General features: G+C 42.0%; 1 protein-coding gene and 1 long non-coding RNA gene across 15 annotated transcripts in view; one reads left to right on the top strand and one right to left on the bottom strand.

Moving 5' to 3' along the window:
- RBKS (ribokinase) overlaps positions 1 to 27,994 on the bottom strand; it is a 101,651-nt gene that overhangs the window by 58,044 nt on the left and 15,613 nt on the right. For all 6 annotated transcript variants that reach the window (XM_042982263.1, XM_042982261.1, XM_007088863.3 and 3 more), the window contains exons 2-6: positions 26,113 to 26,245; positions 14,116 to 14,179; positions 13,123 to 13,185; positions 9,604 to 9,768; positions 1,784 to 1,875 (exon numbers count right to left, since the gene is read on the bottom strand). In XM_042982263.1, the coding sequence (XP_042838197.1) occupies positions 1,784 to 1,875; positions 9,604 to 9,768; positions 13,123 to 13,185; positions 14,116 to 14,179; positions 26,113 to 26,124 (396 nt within the window). In that variant the 5' untranslated portion in view covers positions 26,125 to 26,245. The remainder of the gene's footprint in view (positions 1 to 1,783; positions 1,876 to 9,603; positions 9,769 to 13,122; positions 13,186 to 14,115; positions 14,180 to 26,112; positions 26,246 to 27,994) is intronic.
- LOC122237413 lies at positions 54 to 27,994 on the top strand. 9 transcript variants are annotated; one of them, XR_006215954.1, is made up of 8 exons: positions 54 to 215; positions 540 to 615; positions 1,800 to 1,941; positions 9,173 to 9,336; positions 15,376 to 15,486; positions 15,609 to 15,771; positions 16,834 to 17,101; positions 27,739 to 27,994. It is a non-coding gene; the product is annotated as an uncharacterized LOC122237413 (long non-coding RNA). The 9 variants fall into 9 exon arrangements; XR_006215957.1 differs by lacking the exon at positions 27,739 to 27,994 and adding an exon at positions 2,097 to 2,306 and having other exon boundaries at positions 1,800 to 1,922; positions 16,834 to 17,380; XR_006215955.1 differs by lacking the exon at positions 27,739 to 27,994 and adding an exon at positions 2,097 to 2,306 and having other exon boundaries at positions 16,834 to 17,380.

Below are 27,994 nucleotides of genomic sequence, written 5' to 3'. Positions count from 1 at the left end.
GGAAGCCCGGGTCACAAGGAGAGGCCTTGTGTAAGTCTGGTCAACAGCCAGCATCAACTAGCAGGCACATGAGTGAAGTAGGCTTCACATGATTCCAGCTCTCTGCCTTTGAGTCTTCCAGGCCCCAGACATCACCGAGAGAGACAAGCCATGTTGTGCCCCGTCTCAATTCCTGATGCACAGAAACCATGAAGGACAAGAAATAATTACAGCAGGTTCCCTGTATCTGCAGTTTCACTTTCCGTGGTTTTAATTACTCATAGCCGCAGTCAGTAGGTGATCCTCCTCCTGTCGTATCGTCGGAAGGTTAACAGCAGTTTAACGCTATGTCACGGTGCCTGTGTTGCTGACCTCACTTCATCCCCTCACGCAGGCATTTTATCATCTCACACCATCTCGTAGGGGAGGGGTGGGTACAGTACAGCAAGATATTGAGAGAGAGGGAATGTGATCATTCACAAAACTTCTGTGACAGTATATTGTTATAACTGCTCTCTTTTATTATTATTGTTGTTAATCTCTTACTGTGCCTACTTTAGGAATACAACAGTGAATAAGACAGATGTCCCTGGCCTCACAAAACTAGTAATTCAATGGAGAAGACAGAAGTACTGAGTAAGTCATTTGAGCTGTGATGAGTGTTTGAAGAATAGTGTTCTGCAAGTATCTAGCAGGGAAATCTACGCCAGTTGGCCGTGGAGGGTAATCTAATTTCTTACTATAAAATGGTTATGACTTCCCACAATTCCTTCCTCCCACCACAAGGCCTGGACATAATGGGTGCTCAAAAATACTGCATAGCTTATTGTGATTGGTTAAAATTAGTTTCCTTGTGGCAGTCTTTTTGTTTTTGTTTTTATTTACTTCATGTTCCGAGAGATGAAATTAACAAAAAGGCAGGTCAGGAAATCCTGGAAACATGCATTCAGCCTCTGAACCACATGGAAAATTACTATTACAGTTCTTTAACTACTAACGTTCTCTTTGCATGTTGCATTGTATAGTATGTCTTTGCCTCCCAACATCGAGAGAGAGAGCTCTGGTCTAAAACTGTCTGACCTATATAAGGGAAAAATATTGAAATTTTCTTCCTAAAATGGTTCAGAATGAATGGCACGATCTGAATGTAACTGAGAGATATTTTACTCAGCTCTATACATTAGGATGCTCAGATGGACTGACGGAGCCCTCTTGTAACAGAGTGGCCCCTGAAGTCCTTCCTGTGGCATCATGGAGAACCTATGTCTGTTCCCCCAGGCAGTCACAGCATCTTCACAAGAGAATGTAGCAAATGTTCCAGGGGTTGCATATTAATTAGGGTCGTTAGACCAGTTGAATTTGAATTTCAGATAAATAACAAACAATTTTGTAGCATAAGTCCATTTCGTATATTATTTGCTGTTTGTTTGAAATTCAAATTTAACTAGGCATCCTGTATTTTTATTCACTAAATTTGGCAACTCTAATACTAATTATTCCATAGAATGTGGAATAATTAAAAAAGAAAACAAAACACCAACAGTGTGAAGGCAGGGAGGGGACTAAAATTAGCTGAGGTTTGAGAAGTGCCAGATTATGGAGATGACTCAGGGAACCTTTTTCTCCACCTAGGATTCACCAGTTTCCTTTTCTCCACACCCCAGTTAGCTGAAAAATGTGTTTTCACTGGGCTCAAGGATTCACATGCAATCAAACTGACATGATTAGTCCTGCCTCTTTGCTTTACCCGTTTGTATGAAAGTCTTTGGTTTCTCATGGAATGAGCAAAACCTTCCATCCTTACCTCAGTTTCATTGCAGCAGAACACATCCGAGAGGGCGTAGAAGCGAGGATCCAGGTCAGCAATGGCAGGAGCTGGATTGAACAATGTTTTCACTGTAAAGGAACGGAAAGGGGCTTCAGTGGTCCTCATTTTTAACATGGTGTGTTGACAGACATTCGGTAAGGGCAATCCCCAAGTGTGACCACTTTCCCCATGAAATGAAAAATCAACTTAGTTACGGGTGTAGAAGTCTAAAATCTCAGTCTCTATGATGGCCTAGTACCAGCCCCTTCTTATTTCCATTTGCTCTATTTTTCACTCTGCAACACTTCAGCTTCAAGGGCAAGCGTCGGTATTACAGTCAAGATGATTACAAAGTTGTGGCAAAGCGCAAGAATATTAAAGAAAATTTTAAGTGCTGTGGCCTGAAAGGACATGCATGAATGTGAACATTCAGGCTGGTGAACATTTTTGTTCATAAGTCCATTTTCCAGGAAAGAAAAGAAGTTAGAAAAGAAGTAATGAAGAGGTCAAAAATTTCCTGGTAAGAATAGTCAAATAGGAAGTTTATGTACATATGCAGGTTTTGAACATCTATGCATGTATTCCAGATATATCACAAGTACTCATGCAAACATACGCTTTTTTCTAAGATTTTGTTTTTAAGTAATCTCTACACCCAAGGTGGGGCTCGAATCCACAACCCTGAGAGCAGGCAGGAGTTACACGCTCCACCGACTAAGCCAGCCAGGCTCCCCAAACATACATTTTCACAGAAGCTTACGTTCTTGGCTTCTGTGAAGAATCTGGGAACATAAAGGAAAGCTTGATTGAGAAAGGAGGAGAAATTCAATCCGAGACTGAGAGCTAGCTCAGACTAGGGACCTACAAGAGAAGGATGGATAGGGATAGCAGAGACAGGGAGAATGAGAATGTCACAGCCAATACAGCATCAGAAGAATTTCTGCATTTTTCAGAGGAGGAACGTGAACCTCAGAGAGATGAGGTCACAGTCTAAGGTCATATGATGGGACATGGTTAAGCTGGGTGCCCATGTGGGGTCCTCCAGCTTTAAGTCCAGTATTTGGTCATCTCTCTAGGCCAGGACTCTGTTTATAGCAACACAAGCCTCCATTCCAATTTACAGTATATTTAAAACAGCCTCTGGTGTGGAACTTGGCAAATAAATTTATTTATTTATTTATTCATTCATTCACTATTTATTTATTTACTATTTTTAAAGAAGTCTTCAGAAATCACAATGACAGGAAGCTTCCCCTTTATCAAAACACTTATCCACCAGAGTACCCAACTAGATTGGCTGGTTTCTTTTTCTCTACCCAGGTCCAATGACTTATGTGTTTAGTAGCCCTAATGGACCCATAGAGTAAACTCCTCTAGCTGCAGTTCTCAGAGACCCGTCTAGAACAGTGACCCACAAACTTCCTTGCACATCAGCATCACTAGGAGAGCTCATTAAAGTGCATGACTTCTGGTCTCCCCCTCGAACCCACTGATCAGAATCTCTTGGGGTAGGAACAGGAACGTGCACATTGAGGAGTTTTTCAGGTGGCTCTTCCGTAGCTGTTGTGGCATCGATGCATTCCACATTCTTGGGGAGATGCTTCTCAGCACGTGGCTAATGGAAACTATCCACTACTTCTGCCTGATAAAGCTAGCTAGTTTGCTTCCATACCTTCCTTGGTCTTAACAGTTTGGTTTGGTCAATGGATCTTGTCCAGTGGTCTACAGACTAATGCTATTCCCACATTTTCATTATTTTAGAATTCAGAATGTCCACCCACAGAGATCCTATGGTATATTTTTGGCTGCTCATATTTTTGCACAGGTTATTGTGCAGCTTAAGTTAGAAAACGGGTGTAAAAGCCCTATGTAAACTGTAGAGTGTTGTACAAACGTAAGGGATTATTACTGTTATTATATTGTCCTTTACACACAGCTCAACACCCCCGCCCATCCACCCATCTCTTTTGCCTTCTGTTGAAGTTCGTAGCCTGGCAACAGTCTCTCTCATTGGTTTTGTCGCTTCTGCAAGGTCTTAAGAGATGTCAGTTATGCATAAAGGCCCTCAACGCCCAGCATTCCAACACACCCATTTACTTTTTACCGTTGTAGAACAAATATATTGCTCCCTATTTTCCTTGAAGGGTAAATTGCAAAAGCATTGCTCACATATTATGATCTCTAAATCTGCATGCATCTGAGCACAGGTTAGAGCGAGGTACCAGGATGGAACAACAGCTTTGAGCCATTCTTATAAAAGTGCCATTTCATCTCAAAAGATCCCTGACCCAGCAATTCCTTTTCCAAACCTATCCTACAGAAATACACAGGCAGGCAAAGATGAGGTACAGTGAGGTTCAGGATGTACAGTGATGTACAGCTCTGTTTTTAACAGAAAAAGAGAAAAAGACAAAAAGAAACCTAAGCTTCTATCAGAGAGGACTGGTTAGGAAAAAAAAAAAAACGAAAAACCTCTAATGGAATGTTCTCCTGCTGTTAAAAAGAACGAAGCAGATTTCTGTTTAGCCACAGAAAGATTTCTATAATTTGTGAGTAAAAAAAGGAAGTTTTGTAATAAAATCCATAGTATGACCCTCTCTCTCTTTTTTAAATCAAACAAAGCATACTTATATGCGTATTTACACTTATATACTTGCACAGAAGAGAACAAAGTCTGAGAAGTTACTCACTAAACTAATAAGGGATTAGTTCCAAAGGGTGATTGATGGGCATCAATCTGACCACAGATTACCTGCTATACACCAGGCAAAGACATCATTCTTAAAACATGTATAATATCTTACATCAAAAACCAAGTACATTGTAAATGAAATGATATAATGTCTGGCTGTTGCTTCCAAGGTTGCGGGGCGGGGGAAGGTGGGGGAGTAGTGAGTTGGGGTATAGATTCAACAGGATTGGCCATGTGTTGAGAATTATTGAAGCTTAACGATAGTAAATATGGGTTTACTGTACTATTCTCTGTATGTCCAGATAGATTTGAAGTTTTCCATCATAAAAAACAAATTTTAAAGAAACCATTACATTGCGTTTTAAGCAATAAAAAGAGTTGCTGGAATGAGACATTCTACAATTTAATCTGACCATAAATATTGTATAAAAACCAATCCAATCTTATTTGCTTGTATTTTGCTGAAGGAAAGCATTCTTACCAAGGCCGGATGGTAACAGGCTGGATATGTAGGCTTAGAGTCTGACTAGTAACTAAATTTAGGGGAAAAAATGAAAATACCATAAAGCAAAGGACTCTCTTTGGCTCGTGCTACCATGAATTAGCATAAATATTTTACCAGGGTGAAAAAACTGTGAAGAATCAGTAGATGTAGTTAATCAAATAAGAACGCACCTTTGTGATAGTTTAGGTGGGAAAAAATAATGTCCCGGAACCACACAAAAGCAGAGGACACAAGATGTACCATGGAGTAACTTGGACCTGGAGGGGTGACTGACAGCCCCCAACATAGACGGGCTGAGCTCCCGGCTGTCTTAACAGCATGCCAGTGGCTGGCACAGTGATGCCAGTGAGAAACGGGTGAGCCCTGTGAGGGGGGACGCATAGGTGCAAAGCCAGGAAAACGAGGGGGAAGCGCTTCATGGTGTCACCATGGAGGGCAGGAGCCAGACAGTTAAGAGGGCCTTAATAACAAGCTTGGGGGCGCCTGGGTGGCTCAGTCGGTTAGGCGTCTGACTTTGGCTCAGGTCATGATCTTGGGGTTCATGAGTTCGAGCCCCATCTAGGACTCTGTGTTGACACCTCGGAGCCTGGAGCCTGCTTCGGGTTCTGTGTCTCCCTCTCTGCCCCTCCCCCCCTCGCACTCTGTCTCTTTCTCTCTCAAAAATAAATATGAAAAAATTTTGGAAAAAAACAACTAGCCTGGAGAAATAGGAAGAAAGTCACCCTAAGTAAAGAAACCGGGAGAAGGTTGGGGTAACCAAACACTGGCTTGGCGGCCTCCCTCTAGGGGTTGTTTACTGTGAGTTGATCAGCAGAAACGCTCAAAAGTTGGGCTCTGTGCTCGTGGCTGTGAAAGTCAAGGTGGCCGGCCAAGAAGTTTGCTTTGCCAAATGGAAAAGGCCTAAAGTGGCATTAAAAGATATTTTGTGTCCTACCTAGAATTTAATCTTGGCGATCTTACAATCTCAATTATTTATAATTGTTCCTGTAATGTTCCATTTGCTTTGAAATGGATGTAAAGACCAGACCCGGCATGCCTAATTTCATCCCGAGCAGCTGCAGCACCAGCTCTCTGCCGTGGGCCTGCCTCGCAGCGTCCTGACCCACCGAGGAGGGGGCCGGAGGGCGCCACTGGCTCATTTCTGGTGCTGCAGGTGCTGTTTAAGACCAATGCTCTCTTCTTGGTGAAGACACAAAGAGATTTCTGAGATAATCTATTCAAAGATGGAAGGGGGCCTTTTTCCTCTGTATTTTAACAACTATCCCTAATCCAGTTATACAGTGTGTTTAATTCAGAGCTCGTTACTTGTGAGAAGCACAGATAAGGCGGCTGTGATAAACCCACAGAGGAGGGGGAGGGGGATTTTACCACCTTTCTTGCAGGTGGAATACTGCTGATGAGCACACAGGCGGTCTCACAGGGCGATGGACAGGACGCCAGGTGCTCACCGCATCTCTAAGACTGCCCGCTCTGCTCTGCCATCAGGACGCTCACACGTCCTGACATTAAACAACCGTGAGAGCTCTAGGCCCAGTTCTCTTGCTTCACCGAGGAAGAAAGTGAGGCCCAGAGCAAAGAGCTGACAGACTTGCATGCGGTCCTCCATTTACTAAGGGATGGATTCTGAATTCAGAGCCAAGCTTCATGACTCCCAAACCAGTGCTCCTTTCATTGTATCGCTCTTTTATGTGAGAAGGAAGACATTAAGTTCACACACACACACACAAACATACACACCTCATGGTATAGTAGCTAAGCTGCTCTGGCTGGTAACTACCAATCGAGGACCAGCTGAGTTCTGGATAGAGGAGTACGTGTGCACGTGTGCTTGTGTGTTTGTGTTTTGTGGGAGCGCGCAAGGGACGCAGTGCAGAAAGCACTCTAGGATCCCAGAGACGGGAGCAGTGAAAACACTGAGAGCTTAGGCTACAGGATGAACAATGTTACAGTTCGTGGATCTTACTTTTCTTCACAAAGGCTCAGTTCCTTGAAATCAACGGGATGTGCAGTTTCTTTATTTGAAGTGTGCTCCAGGACACAGAACTTGGGTCCTGGCGTCTGCAATCCGGGTTTCTACGCTGACCTTGGTTGAACTAAGTACTTAACCTCCCCAAGTCTGTCCCCTCACCGCCAATTTGGGAGAACAACGCCTGCCTTATCTTTGTCACAGGTTTTCCTGAGGGTCAGATATATTTGAAAGTGCTTTATAAGCTATACAGTACATAATAAAGGTAAGGCATTACTCCTTCCAAAATCACTATATGGGAAAGACCACGTGGAATTGATCCTTAGGCAGGCTGGCTCTTAGTAAAAATGCCGACTTGGCCAGTGCTCTTTGGCCTGCCATCACCTACCCCTGCCCGTCCCTGATGCCCCGGGTCCTCCAGCTCCTCAGCGGGCACAGCTGCCGGGCAGGTGATGGAGGAAGCAGTTTTGGACCCCATCCAAATGACAGCCTGAGGTCAGGCTGCCTGCCCTTCTACATAACTCTAGATCCTCCACCGTGGTACCCTTCTCTGCTCCACACACTGGGTAGGTAGCGGGGAACCAGAGCAGGACAGAGGAAACCGTGATCCCTGAGAAGCAAGGGAGAGTAGGAACAGAAGGTGCATGAGGATATGCCTTGACCTATATAAGGAAAGACAGGAGCACGAATGAGGTGGCATGTTGTGTTCACATCACCCGATTCGGATGCGTGGCGTGCAGGCGACGCTTACCACAGGCACGAGACTCTCTCTGTGACACCCCTGAGAAAATGCAACCAAATGGGTTTTGGCTTGGAATTCTCTCTGACAGCTTCGAGTCCATTAAAAGTACATTAAATGTCAGTGAGAATTTGCCACGGCATGTTGTTTTGCCAAGAGAAAAATTTGTTAAATCAGGACATACATTTAAAAATTCTCCACAAAATCATTTCAAGTAACTTACTTTCCATTTACTGCTATTTAAAATGGTGTAGACTTTGGGGAGAAATCACTTATGCAAACACACACACACATACACTTACTGTTCTTTTTCTTCTTTTCTTTTTAGTTTTGTATCTTGATGAGAACGTTTTATGTGGAAAAGTCAATGTAAATCACAGAACTATGGTCACAATATCAAAAGGAAACTACTGTCTTGGAGTGGCTACTTTTTATTTTGATATATATTTTTTTGACCAAATGGTGCTGAGATCAGGATATGACCCTAATTTTACTTTCAATTAAAAAAATTTTTTTTAATATTTTTATTTTTGAGAGAGCAAGAGTAAGCAGGGGAGGGGCTGAGAGAAAGGGAGACAGAGGATTTGAAGCAGGCACTGTGCTAACAGCACGGAGCCCTATGTGGGGCTTGAACCCATGAATCGTGAGATCATGACACAACCTGAAGTTGGATGCTTAATCAGCTAAGCCACCCAGATGCCCTGGATATGACCCTGATTTTATTTTATTTATTTAGTTTTTAAAGTATTTATTCATTTTTGAGAGAGAGAAAGAGAGAGCGAGCAAGTGAGCACGAGAGGGGGGGAGGGGCAGAGAGGGAGACAGAATCTGAAGCAGGCCCCAGGCTCTGAGCTGTCAGCACAGACAGTGGGGCTCGAACTCATGAACTGCGAGATCATAACCTGAGCCGAAGTCGGACACTTAACCAACTGAGCCACCCAGGCTCAGCACCCCAATCCTGATTTTACTTTAAAGAGAAAAGTGAAAAGGGGAAGACATTTGGAATTTACTGAGATTCATGACACCAGGCTTGGCATCATGTTTTATTTTATTTTGTTTCATTATTAGAACAATTCTGTCGGGGGGTATTTCTAGATGTATTTAACAGACAAGGCTCAGAAACATCAGATGGTTCTGGAAAGACCACAAAGCTAACAAGGAACAGAAATGGAGTCTAAATAAGAAGATGCCTTGCCTACAAGTCAACGGTGAAACAGAAACAAACAGAAAGAAACCATTTGGATTTTTAAAGAGTTTGTTCTTGGCTGGGGGTGGAGTGGGGGGAGTGAGCATGAGGGCAGATGAATCAATGTTAGCCATGTGTTGATAACTGCTGAAGCCAAGTGAAGGGTTTCATTATGCAGTTCTCCCTACCTTTGTATGTTTGAAAATTTCCAAAAGCTAAGGTCAAATGAAACCAAAGACTTAAAAGACCTTGACAACATAGAGAATATTACATACAAATAATCTTCTGTTGTTTATAGAACAGGCATGGAGTTTTACAAAAACGAGAAAGAACGAATCTTCAGCTCCTAGAGACGTTTATCAAAATATACCTAGCTGGGCAGTCATCATACAGGACATGCGGCTTGACCTCGCTTCTCGGAAAAGCGATCATTCCACTGTGGGACCATGGGCTGCTTCTGAGGTACTAGTCGCTACTTGTATTATTTCTGCTAACTAGATTGAAGATTTGTATCGCTGGATATCAGAAATGCTACTCAGGTTATTTTGTACCCAATTTATAAGCTTTTCTAACCTTATGAAGAACTATAAGAAGACCGTGAATCTTACAGGCTGGAGAGAGGATATTTTACTACAGGAAAAGTACTGCATTGCTTAACTTGAAAGGTTACCTTTCATTAAAACAGGGATAAACGCTTTTCTAGGAAGAAGAATAAATATGTAAAATCACCTCCATTGCTGTGGGCCATGGTCAGGGCTTCCAAAGAAGTTTCCGGAGTTACTTCTAGCTGGCAGATCATTACTTTGGCTCTGCTGATGGCCTTGGCTGCTTCCCTCAGGTCTTCAGTATTCAAAAGTAAATTCGCTCCGGCCACTATTATGATGATATTCTGGCCTATAAAGAATTTCTACATATTTATATTAAAATCCAAGCAAAGCCAAGCAATGATATTCTGCAATGTTACAATCCCTTACAAAGTCACTATGTTAGATGTGTTGTAAGTATTCATTTTAACATTTCTAGGCAATTTAGGTGAAGTTCTGTATTCCTACTGTATCTTTTTTTACAGTATTCCTGCTCTGTAAGATCTATATTATTCTGATAATTTTGAAAAATCGAAAAAATATTTCCCCATTAATATTCTCATATACAAAGAATACTAGCTGGGAAGTGATATATAACATACTTAAAAATGGCTGGTACGATGTATGTGGTAAAGATTCTGAATCCTAGATGACAGATGTGGTAATGATGTGTATAAATAGGAATAAACTTGCCTAACACTAAAAACTAAGGCTCAGTAGTATGCAGTCAGTTCATGTACATAACCTAGGGTATCTCTGAAAAGTGATTCTGAAGGTCAAAACATAGTTTATAATAGCTAACAGATGGAAAGCTGTACCAGCTAAGGCAGAGAGAGGACATTTGGCCTATCCAGCACCAGATCAAACAGAAGCAGGGGTAAAGGATCTTGAATACTCATCACTTGGACCCACAGTCTATAATCCCACCTAAATGGGGAAGGACTGGGGGTGCATTTATGTTAGTGAACTCTCCAGAGCTGTGCTTTCCATGAGTGTAAGCCACAGGTGGCTGTTGAACACTTGAAATGTGTCTTGTCTAAACTGACATGTGCTTCAATTGTACAATGAATAGCAGATTTTAAAGACTGAGTACAAAGACGAGAAGGTCAAATCTCTTATTACTTTTTAAGAACATTTTGATTCCATGTTGAAAAGATAATATTTGAGAGATATTGGGTTAAGCGAGTATATTAAGATTAATCTTACCTGTTTCTTTTTACTTTTTATTTTGTAAAAAAAAATTTTTTTTAATGTTTATTTTTGAGAGAGAGAGAGAGACAGAGTGCGAGTGGGGGAGGGGCAGAGAGAAAGAGACACAGAATCCGAAGCACGCTCCAGGCTCCGAGCTGTCAGCGCAGAGCCCAACACGGGGCTTGAACCCACGAACCGTGAGATCATGACCCGAGCCGAAGTCGGACACTTAACTGACTGAGCCACCCAGGTGCCCCCTACTTTTAATTTTTTTTAAAGCTTATTTATTTACTTTTTGAGAGAGACAGAGACAGCGTGAGTGGGGGAGGGGCAGAGAGAGAGCACGGGAGAGAATCCCAGGCAGGCTCTGCGCTGTCAGCACGGAGCCTGATGCAGGGCTTGAACTCACGAAACCCTGAGACCATGATCTGAGCCAAAACCGAGAGTCGGATGCTTAACCGACTGAGCCACCCAGGCACCCCTCTTTTTATTTCTTAAAATGTGCCTCATGGAAAACTTAAAATTATGTATGTGGCTTGCATTATATTTCTTTTGGACGTCACGGACCTAGAGAGATGAGTTGTAGCAGCCATTTCTTTGCATTCCAGGCTGCTCGTGCTGATCCTGTATAGACATGACCTAAAATTACCTCTGAACACAGAACACATGCTAGCCTATCATCTTACCGCAGATGTGTCTGTTGGCCGCAAGGAGGACTTAAAAAAGTGGGGATGGTTCACCATAAACCCAATCTTGGGACTGGAAAAATTCAACGTACCCACACACACTGAGAGGCAACATATCTCCTTCCTTTACTCCTTCGGTGACCTCATTCTCTCTGCTAGTGTCAACTGCTGCTTCTGGGTTGCTGACTCCCAAATCTATGTTTCTGGCCCGGCCTTGGCTGATGAGCAGCAGGACTTAGACTACAGCTGTCTGACAGACACTGCCATTTGGCTGGATCGTTCCGGCCTCAAACTCAACTTGTCAAGACTGCACTCCTGACTTCACCTTGCTATTCATTCCTTCACTTATGAGAGCCGACTGTCCCCTCTCTGGGTATTTGTGTTAGCTCCTCTAAGACAATCTGTATCCTCAAGGGTATAACCATATCCTACACACAAATCAGACAAGTTCTATCATAACAGGCACTCAATACGTCATATAAAACTGTATCTTTGTATGGAAAAGGCAGGAACTTGTTCCATGAATAGGCTAGAAATGGAACTCAAAGATATCCCTAGAACACAAAAAAGAGGTTTAAGACAGAGGTTTAAGACAGGCGGCAATAATTACTTAAGACGTAGCTTAAAGTAATGAACACGGGCTATTGTTAGAATGACAAATTTTATCTTCTTTAAGTGGGATACATTATCTTCTTTAAGTGGGATACATTTTTTCATTGTTATTGCAACTTGGGGATCACTGGAGTAGAGCTGAATATTCTGTATCTTCTGTGAGAAATGATCGTGTGAAACTATCCTACATCAAAGACCTAATTATGACAGGGGCTGGGCATGGGCCTGGGTGGCTCAGTCGGTTGAGTGGCTCTTGATCTCGGCTCAGGTCATGGTCTCACGGTTCATGAGATTGAGCCCCACAATGGGCTCTGGGCTAGCAGCAGGGAGCCTGCTTGGGATTCTCTCTCTCTCCCTCTCTCTACCCATCCCCGCTCCCAACCTTTCTTTCTCTCAAAGTAAATAAACTTTAAACAAAAAAAAGATGTTACTTTGACAAATCCTAATTTCACACAGTACACACTGCCCACAATGCACTAGGTTCTGTCCTAGGTGCCCCTTGGAATGCTGGGTCATTCTGAATTCAAGAATCTTATGCAGGTTTTTTTATACTTAAAATAGTGGGAAGAAATTATGAAAACTTTACTTGAGGGTAAAGGGAAGTTACTGTTTTTAAAGACAAATGTTTCAACTGTCGCCAAGGCCCTGTGACAGACAGACATGGTTGTATATATAGACTTTTAAGATTTGATTGCCGTTTAAAGAGCAGACAAAATTGAATGCTAATGATAAGTTGGAAGTAATTAGTTGCTGCCATTTGCTCAGTAAATATTCTATAAATATGATTCATCAACTTCCTTGTGCACCTATCTATTTACATTTATTTACCTAGTATAACTGAAATGATGGATGAATACCTAACTGCTTTTAGAGACAAATATCAATTCTGAGTTCACGTGAAGGGTAATGGGACATTATAGGATATAAATATTATTTTGAGGCAACTATAACACTTCATATGTATTGGATGGACAATTTTATATTTAAATGATCAACCTGGGAAGTATAAATAAAGGGAAGCATTCATTTTTTAAACTAGAAAGACCACACTTTAGGCCTTAGACTGGTGGGCATAGTAAGAAATCCATAGGATTAGAGTAAAAACTGATGCTTCTGTTCTAGTTCTGGACATGAACTGCTTCCTGAAATGACACTCTAATATGCGAAACACGTACCTTCATTATTGACAATTATAGAAGCAGTTCCTGTAGCAGCATCTTGAGTCTGATATGTAAATTCTAAAAGAAAAAAGAAATTACAATCATGTATATACAGCCTGGCACGGACAATCTATTTTAGCGATTTCAATGCACTACTAATCGCTGGAAAAGCTTTTTAACCTTTAGCCATCTGGGATGATAAAAGAAATAACTAATTACCGCTAATTTATACCCATCACCTATACAACAAGGAAGACAGAAGTCTTTACTTTGTTGCACCTTCGTTCTGCATTAGTAACAACCCAGCAGACCCCCCCACTGCCAAATCACCCAAATTACTCATAGCATATCCACATGCATTTTTCTAGACCACCATTTCTTTTTTTCTTCAGTGAAAGAAATGATAAGCTTCAGATGAGAGATTAAAGTCAAACCTATGCAATGCACTTGTGTGTGTTTCTTCATAAACTTTGTGTCTCATGAAGCATTATGGTCTGGAGCGTAAATGGAAATGTTGACCAGGCAGCCTCTGGCAGCGGCAAAAAAGCCTTGAAATGGAGCCAAAGACCTGCATTCTACTCCTGGCTCTAGCTCCAACTAGCTGTGTGCTCTTGGACAAATTGAGAACTGATCTGGCCTTCGTTTCTCTTTTGTGCAACAATGGTATCGGCTTCAGTGGTTTCTAAGATCATTTCCAGCCATGACATTCAATGACTTTTCTTAAAATATCTTTTGTGAATGTAGCACCTGTTTTCTCTTGTCACCTGCTTTAGAAACATTTCCATGAGATGAAGGTTTGTAATCTCCTATCATTTTATTTCCATCTGGAGGAATGTACATGAAAGAATTAACCAAACGACATTTAAGCAAGATGAGACAGAGCTGTGCATAAAAATTCTCTGGCCACCAGAGGAGGATCTAATAATTCTATTCTATATTCAACTTTTCTTGTAACCAGATCCCAGAGGAAAGTCATAAAAACTAACTTTAAAAAAGATGAAATTTTACCTGTAGAAATATCATTCTGTTTTAAGTTTTCTATATAATCATTGCCAAAAGAATCTTTGCCAACCTGTACCAAAGAAATGATGAATGTTAGATCTTTTACATTTAGTAAAATGCTACAATGTAGTTTTTAGAATACTTAGCATTTTAAAAGGGCATATCTGCACAGTACTTTATAAACATTAGCTAATTAATCTTCTTAATGTAAGATGCTAGACTTGATTTCAGCCCAAATAATTGTTATATATTAATGTTCCACTTGCATCCAACCTAAAACGTGAAGCATTAAATGGCTGTCCCAAGTTCAATCACTTTGCTCTCATTTTGATCTGTTCCTGTGGAAATCACCACTGTGCTGTCCACCATCAACGGCCCTCAATATTTATGAAGAATCTCAGTTGTTTGTACTTCACTATAAATGAGGGCATCTTTGTCATGACTTGCCTGGTATTTTAGAGTCTTCTTTGACATGGGATGGGGGCAGAGAAGGGGGAATTTAAAAAGCTGTCGCTAACTTGGGTAACTTGGTGTAGTAAAAGTCTGTCGTTCTTGAGTCCCAGCATGCATTCTGCTAGTGATCTTTCAGTTTTTCCTTGGACACTCACTCCTCTTCCATTCATAGGCAACATAATTAGGGTGGCAGATTTGTTACAACCATCGATCCTAGGTTGACACATCATTATCACCCAAACTCCGTAGTTTACATTAGGGTTCGCTCTGGTGTTGTACATTCTATGGGTTCTGACAAATGTATAGACACTTATCCACCATTACAATCTTATCCAGATGGATTCACTGCCCTGAAAGCCTTTCGCGCTCTGCCTGTTCATCCCTCTCTCCCTCCAAGTCCTTGGCAACCACTGATCTTTCTACTGTCTCCATAGTTTTGTCTGTTCCAGAATGCCGTATCATTGGAATCATATAATATGTAACCTTTTAAGATGGGCTTCTTTCACTTAGTAAATATATCTGAGTTTCCTGCATGTCTTTTTTATGGCTTGATCACTCATTTCTTTTTAGTGCTGAAAAATATTCCATGGTATGGACGTTCTGCACTTTATCCATTCACCCACCGAAGGACATCTTGGGTTGCTTCCAAATTTGGGTAATTATAAATTTAGGCTCCTGTGAATATTCATGTGCAGGTTTTTGTGTGGATGCCCTCCTATTTTTATGATTTTAATTCCAGTATAGTTGACATACAGTGTTATAGTTGTTTTCTCCTATTGTATTTTAAATTTTAATCAGCTGTCACCATTTAAGTATTAGGAGGCTTCACAAAAACAAGTTTCCAGGAGGTCCTGAAAATTCAGATGTTCTGGTAACGCTGGGCCCACATTCCTGCAAGGGAACCCAGCTGGATCTGCCCCAAAGGTGAGTGAGTCCATGCTTTCTAGTTGACCACAGCCCCTACAAGGCCTATTGCAATTTATGTTACCTTCTCGGCACCCGTAGGCTTTTAGGCTTCACTCCTGAACTACTTTTCTGTCCTGCAGGTGAGCACCGCGTCATTGGATCATGTATCTGTCTGGGTCTCGGCCACTCCTGGTGAGTTCTGCCTTTCCACAGAAAATTGTTCCCCTCTGGATATATCGATAGAAAGAAACCTAGGAGCTTACTTGGGTCAAGTTCCTCAATGAGTGAAGATACAATTTCCCGGTAAGATTTTGGATGGTCTAGATCAGGGGTTGGAAAATTTTTTTTTCCATAAAAGGCCGGATGGGTAATAGTTCGGACACTGTTGGTCAGATGGTCTCTTTTGCAGCGGTTCAGCTCTGCTGTTGTAGTGTGAAAGCAGCCGAAGAAAATCTGTAAACAAATGGATGTAGCTGTGTTCCAGTAAAACTTTATAAAAACACATGGTAGGCAAGATTTGCTCCATGGGCGGTAGTTTGCTGACCCAATTTAAATGCCTCCTCCGAGAGCTTCTTTCTCAAAGAACACTTTTCCCTGTGCTGCTTTTCTGGTAGAAATGCTGAGTAGGCAATAATCTCAAATAATATATAATAATTTCTTATGAGCAGAATTCCTGTCTCTACAAAGAAGAGTGTCCACTATAAAGCACTGCTGTGGGGGAGAGTGCCCGGTCATTTGTCAAAGGTTTTCTTGGTGGGAGGCTGGCCATTTATCTACCAAAGCATCCCATTTCTTAGGTCAAAGATTCATACCAGAAACAAACCGTTTTCTCATCTGTTTTTAAACATTATTTAACTCTCTCCCATGGGCAATCAAGATGTGATATAGTTGGGAGGGACGCCTGGGTGGCTCAGTCGGTTAAGCATCTAACTCTTGATTTCAGCTCAGGTCATGATCTCACAGTTCATGGGATCGAGCCCTGCGTCAGGCCCTGTGTTGACCGTGCGGAGCCTGCTTGGGATTCTCTCTCTCCCTCTCTCTCTGCTCCTCCCTGCTCTCTGTCTCTAAAAATAAATAAACATTAAAAAAAAAAAGATGTGATATAGTTGGGGAAAGCATCACTACAAGAATATTGTAGGGATTAAAGGAAGGCCATTCCTCAGCATGTGGGGCCCGGTACAAATTAGAGCAAAGAAACTTCTCCCCTTTCCTATCAGTTTAATACAGGCAAAATCTGTTTAAGGTGAACACCAAAGGCATGTCTGATAAATGGTGGTGATGATAGAAACATTTGGAAGTGCAGGGATTAGGGAGAATTGTTGGAGAGGAGGAGGCAAGCCCAAAACATTTGGCTTTGCCTTCCAGAAACTGATAATACTGCAGGGAAAAGAAGGCGTACAGAGACACCCGTCGCACCAAGTGGAATATCAGGCGCATCCGAGGCATAATGAGGAAGGGACGGCCTGCTCAGACTTGCCGCAGTGGTATTTTAGTGGCTGCAGTAGCTGTCTTCTTCTGCCTGGGGAATCACCTGATGGGCTGCGTCCCTTGCTGACTGCTATGGTTCCAGATTTATTCCAATAGTGACTTCCTGGCAAACCCGTTGGCTGGTGTTCTAAGCTCTACGTGAGAGGTGAAACAAAATACTTTGCTTTTGCCTTCTTTGATATTCCCATGACAAAAATAAAAATCTCGTAACTAAAAAATAATGGAAAAGTAACAGCACTGCTGAGGATTTACAGAAGTCAACCTTAGCCCGGTTAACTTTGCATTTGGGTTGTGGAGATACATTACAAAGTAAAAGGAGTGATAAGAAGCCTGAGAACAGGAAGACGACCTTTGCACTTGTGTCATGGAAGTCAGAAGTGCCCTCACACCGCCTGTGTGGTTTTGGGCAAGCCACATTTTTTTAAAAAATGTTTATTTTTGAGAGAGAGAGAGAGAGAAACAGAGAGTGCGAGCTGGGGTGGGGCAGAGAGAGGATGGAGGGGACAGAGGATCCAAAGTGGGCTGTGTGCTGACAGCAGAGAGCCCCATGCAGGACTCGAGCTCACGAATGGTTGAGACCATGACCTGAGGCGAAGTTGGACGCTCAACTGACTTAGCCACCAAAGCGCCCCTGGGAAGGTTGCTTTTAACTGCCTCTTGCCCTCAGTTTCCTTATCTGGAAAGTCACAGCACCTGTGAGGATAAAATAACATGCATGAAGTGTGCTTAAAACCGTAAAGGATTAAATAATGGCTTGGTGCTATCACTGTCATTATCATTGTCGTCGCCATCCTCATCATCACCATGGCAGTTACTGCTGCTACCAGGGCGGCTTCCCTTGCGGGGAGGGGCAGGGCTCCTGCTTCTTGGATTCAATCTTATAAACTACTTTCCTGTCCATCTGGTTCTCCCTGATGCTTCCAATTCTTCCTGTTGCTCCCTATTTTCAAACAGAAGAGCACTTTATCATGGAAGCAAGCCTGTGGGTGCATTAAATTATTTAAAAAATAAGACTGCATTACTATTATTACAATAAAAACGTAACATCTCCATTAATGGTGTAACTAATGCTGTTTAATGTAACCATGTATCCCGTTGCTTCCACAAGAATAACAGAGCCAACTGGGAGGATGTCTGTGTCTTAGACATACATATTACATGGAAATGCAGACAAAAAGGCAACAGAGATCTGAGTCCTTTCTTTCTGCATTACAGAGTCGCACAGATGCCTTGTGCTGTGTAATACTAAAAGAATGCCATTTTCCCGATTTCCCCATCCTCGAACCTCTTACACAATCATTTATTCTGCTGGATTTCCTTTAAAAAAGGTGGAGCGAAGTGAACACTTCCCCATCCCCTGTGCTTACTTCTGACTCGAATGTAAGCCTCTTCCCCAGTCGCTGGACACTGATAACCAGGAGTCACAGGAACAGAACCCAAGCAGGTGTCCTGCAATGATTACCACTGACAGCTGCGTGACGCTACCTTGAAAATCACAGTGAATGATGCAAAGGGAAGGTCCTTGAAATAAAAAGGACGTGAAATAATGTCATAAAGGAACCTTCATAGGTGTCTCTGGAGTCTTCCCTGTTTTCCCGGTCACATTTTGCTTATCAACCTGGCAAGAGAACTTGAAGTGTAAGTATCTTGGCCGTGAAGCAAAATAGTGCGTGTGGAAGTCAGGAAACTTGGAATCGAATTTGTTTCTGCCATTATCGAGCTAATTAAAATGCTTTATATTTTGCTGCAAATTGTTCCACCTGAGCTAGGTAGGGTGGGACGGGGTGGGTTCTCTCTGGCAGGTAGGAAACAGATAGTTCTCAGCCTTCGCTGTGCATCGGTAGCTCCCGAGGAGTTTACAGACATCCGGGTGCTCGGGTTACACGCCACATCAATTGAACCAGGCCCTGTGCAGGTGAGACCGAGGCAGGTGCACCAGGTGATTGCAATGACTCCAGCCTCGGCCCGCTGGGACAGTGCGCGTAAAGCTTTGCGTGGAAGAAATGAAAAGGGAGAGCACAGTCCTGCCTGGCGCTGGGGTGGGAAGTCAGCTAAGTGGGAACACGGAGGAGTGTCGCCTACAGAATCTGCTGGGGGCGAGGGGCCCATCAGGGTCCAACACTGGGATCAAGGTATTGTAAAGCTACAAAGATTGCTGCGCTTGTGTTTGCTGACTCTGGTCTCATTTTCACGTGGCTAGGCTCGCTCCCCCTTGCTTTGCTGGCTTCTCTTTCTAACACTCTTATTTGGCAAAAGTAGTTGGATTTCTCTGTTCTACAGAGTGGTCAGTAGAAAAGCACTGTTAACTTGGTATGATCATTTGTGTTAAAACACAAGGTGAATACAATTCAGTCGTGTCTATTTCCTTGCCTTCTGAGAACTTGGAAGTCCTTTCCTCTCTCCACCTAATCAAACCTTACCTGTTTTTCAAGCACAACTTAAAGCCTACCTTCCCTATTCTAGCCCTTCTTAATGCTCTCATTTCCTAAACTCCTAGAGCATTCCTAATAGATACCATTAAACATTTAATTGAATATCATCTTATGTTGTTTGCCTAAACAATCTCCCTAAAGGTCTAGCCTTCCTAAAGCTTATTGGAGACTCTAGCTTAGCAAGACTCAAGCCCTGTACGTGAAATGTGTTCATAAGTATTTGGTCATCTTAGTTGCCTATTTATTTTCTTGGGCCTATTTTATCATTCTTAAAGTTTTTTTTTAATGTTTGTTTATTTTTGAGAGAAAGAGAGAGAGCAGGGGAGGGGTAGAGAGAGAGGAAGACACAGAATCCGAAGCAGGCTCTAGGCTCTGAGCTGTGAGCACAGGCTGACAGTGGGGGAGGCTCGAACTCACAAACCGCAAAATCATGACCTGAGCCGAAGTCAGATGCTTAGCCAACTGAGCCACCCAGGTGCCCCTATCTTATCATTCTTAAAGGGATGTGACCACAGGCACTCAGACTCTCCTAGCAGTGGCTGCCAAAAGGGTCTATAGAAGGTTTTGCTCCTAAACAGCCCTCTTGAAGGCACTCCTACACTCCTACACTATCCTTTCAGATAGTAGCAGTGAAATACTTTCGGGTAAAAGGGTTCTGCGAAAACCACTTTTGGGTAGAAGGATTCTGGGAAAACCATAGTCTGAGGGACCCTGTTCCAGGTGAAAGAAGCCAGGTCATTGGCAATTATGGACAACTACTTGCACTTATGCTAAGGCAACTCCTAGAACCCGAGAGGCTCTTCAGGAAATCCCAGGCTTAGCTCTACCCTGAAGACTGTAGAGCAATGCAGCTGAATAGAACTTTCTGCAAGGATGAAACGTTCTCTAACTGTGCTGCCCGAAACAGGCACTTGAAATGCAGCCAGTATGATTGAGCAACTCAATTTACACTTTTATTTTAATTACATTTAAATCTAGCTGCACGTGGCTAGTGGCTACCATCTTGGATAATGCAGCTATAGGGAGATGTAAATTAGAATCACGGAAAACAAAAGGGCTGGGTGTATCAGGAGCAAGAACATTTCCTCCAGCTAAGGCTACTGAGATATTTCCTTCACTCTTACCACCGAGAAGGCTCTCTGCATTGAGGGAGAGCCAGTCATGGCTTCCATAGTCCAGAACCGAGACCTAATGCTGAGGAAGGTAACTTCAGTTAGCACTACATTTATAACAAACAAACATCCACATTTCAAAATGGCTGAGAAATGGGCTTCTTGGAATCCTTGGATGGCAGAAAACATCTAGTAATTCTATCCATCAACACATAGTTGAGGAAAATAAAACCTAGAGGACCAAGATACCGTACTCAAGGTCACATGAAGTTGAATATTCTGCTAAGAAATTTATCACATATATTAAAACAGATTGCCAACTTTCAAAGGTAGAGTGCACAAAAACATAATTAACACTCAAATGAAGTTGAACACAATTTAATATTTGTGACTCAAGACATTCTGTGACATTTCAGTCCCGAAAGTCCTAATGAACAGCAGGTTAGGGATACTAACATGCATTTGTTGTCCTATGACAAAACCTGGCAGTTGCTTTTTTGAGTAAGTCCCTCAGAATATTATTTTTTTTTAACTTGTTACTTGTGGCTTTGCCTAAAAGAGGAAAGAAGAATATATACGATTCCACTTGTTTAAGCTAGCTGGTGGTTTAAATCCTATCTAAATGGGTGTTTAGCTTCATAATGGCCCTTAACATACAAAATTAATGCTACAATCAGTATTACGAGGCCTGCTTATCCAAGAGTGGAGGTGAGTTGGTGGTAACCCAATTATTTCTTCCATTCTTCCTCTATGAGACACACATTATTTGGTTAGGGTCATAGGGTACCCTGTGTTTGGACATGTGGCCAAGCATTCCAATCAATATAACCATTAGTTCTAGCCAGTTGTCCTACAGCAGAGCTCAGGAAAGGACAAATTTCACTTCATTCCTGGAATGGGATTACTTGGAAAGGGATGGTGACTAATTTTTGATCTTTGAAAACTAAATCTTACTGCACAGTTGACTGTCCCACAGTAATCTAACTGACAAGGCACCTTTTTGGTTAAGATGATGAGTACTCTAATATACTGCTTTTCAAACCATCTGTAGTGAAGGCTCAGTTTTTTTTCTTTTTTCATTTTCAATCCATTGTGGACTAATAATTCCATAAAATATAACAAATAAAAACAGAAAAAAATCCTACAAAATACAAGGCTTAATTTATTATTACTATTATATTCAACAGCTATAAAATTCCTCTGTGAAATTGCTATAAATATTTCTAATTGCTTATTCTCAATTTCTGTACTGTCCAGACCACTGACAGTTTGCAGGATGCCTGAGGGTCAGACCTTGAATGCATGGCTCTAATATACTGCCTCTGTCACAGAGCTTAATATCTGCCCATTCCTCAGGGAAAACACACAGCTGTTTTTATTAGTTTTTTTTTCTTTTACCTTTTTATTTTCATTAATTTTTTTTTAATATTTATTTTCTTTTTGAGGGAGAGAGAGAGAGAGCGTGAGTTGGGGAGGGGCAGAGAGAGAGGGAGACACAGGATCTGAAGTAGGCTGTAGGCTCTGAGCTGTCAGCACAGAGCCCGATGTGGGGCTTGAACTCACAAACTGTGAGATCATGACCTGAACTGAGGTCAGCGCTCAACTGACTGAGCTACCCAGGTGCCCTGTCTTTTTTTTTTTTTAAGTAAGCTTTATGCCCAATGTGGGGCTTAAGTCATGACACCAAGATCAAGAGTCACATGCTTTACCAAATGAGCCAGCCAGATGGACCTAGTGAGTTTTGATAATGTCATGTTTGAAGAAAGCAAGACCAGGGTCCTTGAGGGTCCTCCCAGTTGGCTGATTTGAGATCGGGGTTATTTGGGTCCTTGCCTGCTCAGGGTTCCTTTCCACCGCACAAGAAGCAGGGTCTTTGGGCTCATTCCAGGCAACCACAACTTGAACTCTTTATTCTCCCAAGGTCCTCCCTAGCAGCCAGTTTTGGATATCTAGAAACAACTTCCTCCTCCAACATTTATCTTCAATGGAATGGTGGAAGAGGAAACACAAAAATCAGGTATTATGAAAGGTATTCTAACAGACTCTGCCCTGCCAAGAAGCCTTTCGTTTTCTATGATATCTGCCTAGATTTTTAATCTGAAAATATCATTTCCAGTTATCCTTCGACTGTGGCCTTGGGCCCACGACTCAGTTGAGTACTGACTGTACAACTCTTAACAACTTGAAGTGTTTCATTATTATACGTTGTGCTGGATACATATCGACGGACTCTTGCTTAACAGTCCTCATCACAGTATCTTGGCAAATAATTCCCCTGAGCTCAAAAGAAGATGTTTTGCATGTGCCATCAGTCTTACTTCACCAGAGCTTGAATTTTAGTTTGTTGCAGGGTAGTAGTAGGTAAGTAAATGTTGCTAAGAAAACTGTAGGAAATTTTCTACCTATTTTTCTTTTGCTCCATCTCTTCATTTTTATCTGGAGTAATGTCATGATTTTGGTTTCCACTTGAAAGTCGTCATCTTTAAAAAACTGCTATACAGCAGGTTGGCTAATTTGCTTAATAAGAAAATACTTCACCAATGGAAAAAATATCAAGATTAATGGATAATGATACCTTCTACTATAAAAGATATTTTTCTTAAAAAAATTTTTTTAAATGTTTATTTTTGAGAGAGAGAGAGAGAGAGAGAGAGAGACAGACAGACAGACAGACAGACAGACATAGCGTGAGCGGGGAAGGGGCACAGAGACAGGGAGGCACAGAATCTGAAGCAGGCTCCAGGCTCTGAGCTGTCAGCACAGAGCCTGATGTGGGGCTCGAATTCACGAACTGTGAGATTATGACCTGAGCTGAAGTTGGACACTTAACCGACTGAGCCACCCAGGCGCACCAATTTTTCTTAAAAAAAAATTTTTTTTAATGTTTGTTTATTTTTAAGAGAAAGAGCATGAGCAGGGGAGGGGCAGAGAGAGAGATGGAGACACAGAGACCAAAGCAGACTTCAGGCTCTGAGCTGTCAGCACAGAGCTTGAGGAAGGGCTCAAACCCACAAGCTGTGAGATCATGACCTGAGCTGAAGTTGGATGCCCAACTGACTGAGCCACCCAGGCACCCCTAAGATATTTTTCTCTTTAACAGGTCTAAGAATACTGTAAAGTCAGTTAAGTGTCTGACTCTTGGTCTCAGCTCATGTCTTGATCTCAGAGTTGTGAGTTCAAGCCCCACGTTGGGCTCCACGCTGGGCATGAAATCTACTTAAAAAAATGTCTATATCTATATATATATCTATATCCATATCTATACCTATATCAAATACATCACCTATCTATCTACATATATCTATAGACATGTACAGATATATAGAGAAATCTAAGAACATTAAGCTAAAGAAATATGTGTCTAAAGGTTCCAGGTTATCTAAGCAAAAGCACCCCGTATGGGTTTTGGCTGAAGCCATGCTTTCTTATCCTCTCTGTACAGATACCCATGCTGAAGCCTAGCACGGGGCTGGACAGCAGATGACTGCATCAGGGGCACAGTAGATATAAAGCACTTTCCAAACTGCACAGGTGCTAACACAAACTGTCATACACGGACTGGAATAAGACAGCACCACTGCTTTATCAAACTCCTAACTGTAACATTTCCCCAAATACAGCCCTCTGCTGTCTATTCCTCTCACATCCACTCCTGATGGTTGCATGATTCACTTCCCAAGTTCACTTCCACAACTCAAATATTTCTATTTTGCGTTTCTCTTTGCCTCAAATTCAACAGACCCAAAATAACACCAATCTCAATCTTCGAGTTGGATGAGATCCCAGGGGACATCCAATTTTGACTTTCATGGCTACATGAATAGCATTTATGAAGCTTCCAAGAGGGGTTCTCTAATCTCTCCTTTTACGGCTCCGCTCTAGGGAACTCCTCTCTTCCCAGAGCAGCCATTTTTGGTACTTTGCTTCCAATACCCATTCTCTGTCCACATTTTCCCAGCCAGGAAATATCGTCCTCTTTCCAGTTCCCAAGCCCCCGTTAAGTCAGCACCATCTGATGACTCCCCAAACCCTTCAATTCTAATCAAGTACAGGAGAGGTCAGGCCTACAGCTCCCTCTCCTCGCCCCACAATTCCTAGCACGTAATGGGTCATCAATAATTCATGGATGATTGACACTTAAAATCTATCAAGAGTTCAACCTTAGCAAACGAGGGTTTCTTACTTTGAATCTTGTGCTTCATGTGATGTTTTTGACCAAACAGCCAGATGAGAATTATATCGTGTTAATCATAAATTAGAAATAAAACTGCAGTTCATTAGCAGATGAAATGATAATCGCTTATCGTTTGTACATCATTTAAAGACTCCCATGGAGAGAAGAGTGCTGTGTGCACTGGGAAGTGACATTTCAGAGACATTTTGGTAAAAATGACCCAGCCTACAGGAGAGGGCTCATTCTTTTAAATTTCTCAGATTCCTCTTATCTTTTACTGTGTAGACCGAGTCTAGCTTTTCTAAAGTAAATTATCTTTTTTGTTACACCAGTGATGCAAGCACCTTAAAATTTCATTAAACATGCAAACATTGAACCTCTGGCAGCCAATTTTGTCTTATTTTCAAATAATTTCAGACGGATGGATAGAAATAGGGGATATTTTACATACCATTTCCTTATATTCCTGCAAAAAGAATTATGCCTAAAAATTAGTTATGGGTAGTTCAGTAAAGCCCAGATTCCTTTCTGATCCAAGGGCTAGCATTAGAAGAAATAACTTAAGAGCTACACGAGTGAATCACAAGTTATTACACCGACTTTCCAAGAGCTGTGTTGCAGCGAAAACTGCTAAAAGCAGGATTAACTTCTGTCGTTCAGAAGCTGGCATACAGAAACTCAGTGGGGCAGGCGAATTCCTCTCACTTCTCATCCTTCACTTGGAAGCCCAGCAAGTTAAAGACGTGCATAATTAAGTTATTTGAGGACTGCTACTTCCCAGAGGACACACGGAGGTAGAAAGCAATCTAAAGGACAAGGAAGATTATCCTCTCCTGTTTAAATCTTTAACAAGGAACTACCAAAAAAAAAAAAAAAAAAAAAAAAGAACAAACCAGATACTCAAAAGCAAGTACATGTAAATGCATGTTTCCAGCAGCATATTCACAATAGTCAAGAGGTGGAAACAGCTCAAGTGTCCATCAACAGACAAATGGATAGACAGATAATGGTATGTACAATGGGATATTATTCCGCCACAAAAGGAAAAAAAAAATAGTACATGCTATAAGGTAGATGGACTTTGAAAATACTACGTTAGGTGAAATAAGCCAGACACAAAATGTCGCGTATCCTAGGATTCCATCTCTAGGAAATATCCAAATAGATAAATCCACAGAGACAGATGGTGGTGGTGAGGGTCTGGGGGTGGGAGTGGGGTGGGGGGGGATGGGGAGAAACTGCTTAATGGTAAGGAATTTTACTTTGGAATGATAGAATTGTTCTGGAACTAAAGAGAATAGTGGTTGTCCAACAACACTGGGAATGTACTAAATGGCACTGAATTGTTCACTTTCAAACGGTTAAAAAATAAAAACAACTCAAATCTTAAAAACAGACTCTTGCCTCTAGGAGCCTCTCCACTGTAGTTTACACTTACCTTGCACACCATGGATGTCTTTGCTCCGAGCCTAGCAGCTTGGACACACTGGTTGGCACCTTTCCCTCCAAAGCCAATAAAAAACTTATGTCCATGAATGGTTTCACCAGTTTTGGGCAAACGAGAAGTAAGGCTATCATAATTTAAAAAGAGAAGGAAAAAAAGGCACATTGGTAACTGCAATCACTTTAAGTTCTTCAGAAGAGAGAAGGAAGGTTCTCTGAAGGAGTTCTAGTCTTAGCAATCAGAAGCAGAGATTATCTTTTCCTTTAAGGTAACATTCAGGGCGCCTGGGTGGCTCAGTCGGTTCGGCGTCTGACTTCAGCTCACGTCATGATCTCATGGTTCATGAGTTCAAGACCCACACTGGGTTCTCTGCTGTCAGCGCAGAGCCCGTTTCAGATCCTCTGTCTCCCTCTCTCCCTGCCCCTCCCCTGGCTTGCACTCCCTCTGTCTTTCTCTCTCAAAAATAAGCAAACATAAAAAAGCGATAGCACTCAGTGGTTGGCATCATCTTCTAGAACGCATCTGCTGACGGGATTCTTTACTTCCCTACAGTCCCACAGCCACGCTACTGAAGCTCCACTTCAGATGACAGTTCCTAGTGTCTGTACTGCATCAGGGGTGTTCGTAGGTGCCTTTGTTTTCCATGATGGGAGCTTTTGGAGGGAGGTAACTTCACATTCCTGCTTCTCAGTGCCCCCAGCACAGACCTTAATTCACCATGGGACTTGATAAATGAGACCAAGTTAATGTGTGTTTCTGTACAGATAGATCTGGTCACTTTAACAAGAGGTAGGAAGTGTAGCAGGATTCTGGTACCCATGTTCAGGACCTACGGAGAAGGAGGAAGTTTCAATTCTAGGCACTAAGGAATCACACTTGTTTCCTTGCAGGTGGGGTGGGAGTGGGGCATTTCAGTGACAGGATCAGGTGTTAGCCCCAGTCCCTCCTGTTTACCGCCCATTTCATGTACTGACTCAAAAACAGCATCTATTAAAAAACAAAAACAAAAAACGGAGTCTGAAGAACCTAGTTTAAAATTTTTACTATAGGAAATTTCAAACATACAAAACTAGAGAAAACAGTATATTAACTTCTCTACCCCCATGCACTCATCACCCAGATTCAACTATTGTCAACTCCTAGCCAATCTTGTTTCCGTCTGCATTTTTAGGGACTTCTCCAAGAGCTAAGGATTTTTTTACTGACCTGTTACTGCCTAATGAGGGTAGTACTAAAGGAGACAAAAAGTCAGGGTAAAAGGTTTTCTCCAGGATATGATTTTCATTACATCAAAGTGGAAAATGTGAAGAAACAAATCTTTGAAGGACAGAAGACTTGAGAATGGAAAGAGCCCTTGGTATAAGGGCAAGTGAAGAAGATGGGCACCAGTGGCACGAGGACCGGGTGGCCACAAAGAAGTGGGCTAGACGGACCAGATGGGAGGATGGCAGGTGTGACCGAAAAGGTTAATTAGCTTTAGATGGGAAAGAAAGGCCAAGAGAGCAGTTCACGACAGTAAGTCAATTGAGAACCTACTCTGTCCTGGCAGATTTGTAATTTATATTCATTTCCCACCTACGCTGTGATCTTTCTGAAACCAGTTCTTATTCCTAATTATAGAGTAACAGAACAATGCCAATTCCTACCGGTCACTAACAGCCTGTTTGCGATGGAATGACTGATGGCTAATGCCAAGAACACGTGACTGTGTCGAGAACGACCAAGTTCAACCTGTGCACCTCCTTTATGTGGTTCTAAAAAATCTCAATAAACTGGGCTAAATGACTCCATTCCCAAGCAGTGCAGTGTCAAATATGGTTATTTGAGATTCAAAAGAGACTCATCAATAATTTGAAAACATTCTATTCCACTCCTC

The sequence above is a fragment of the Panthera tigris genome, chromosome A3 (assembly GCF_018350195.1).
Source record: "Panthera tigris isolate Pti1 chromosome A3, P.tigris_Pti1_mat1.1, whole genome shotgun sequence".
NCBI classification, from domain to species: Eukaryota; Metazoa; Chordata; class Mammalia; order Carnivora; family Felidae; genus Panthera; species Panthera tigris.
This window is presented reverse-complemented; position numbering and strand designations above follow the sequence as displayed.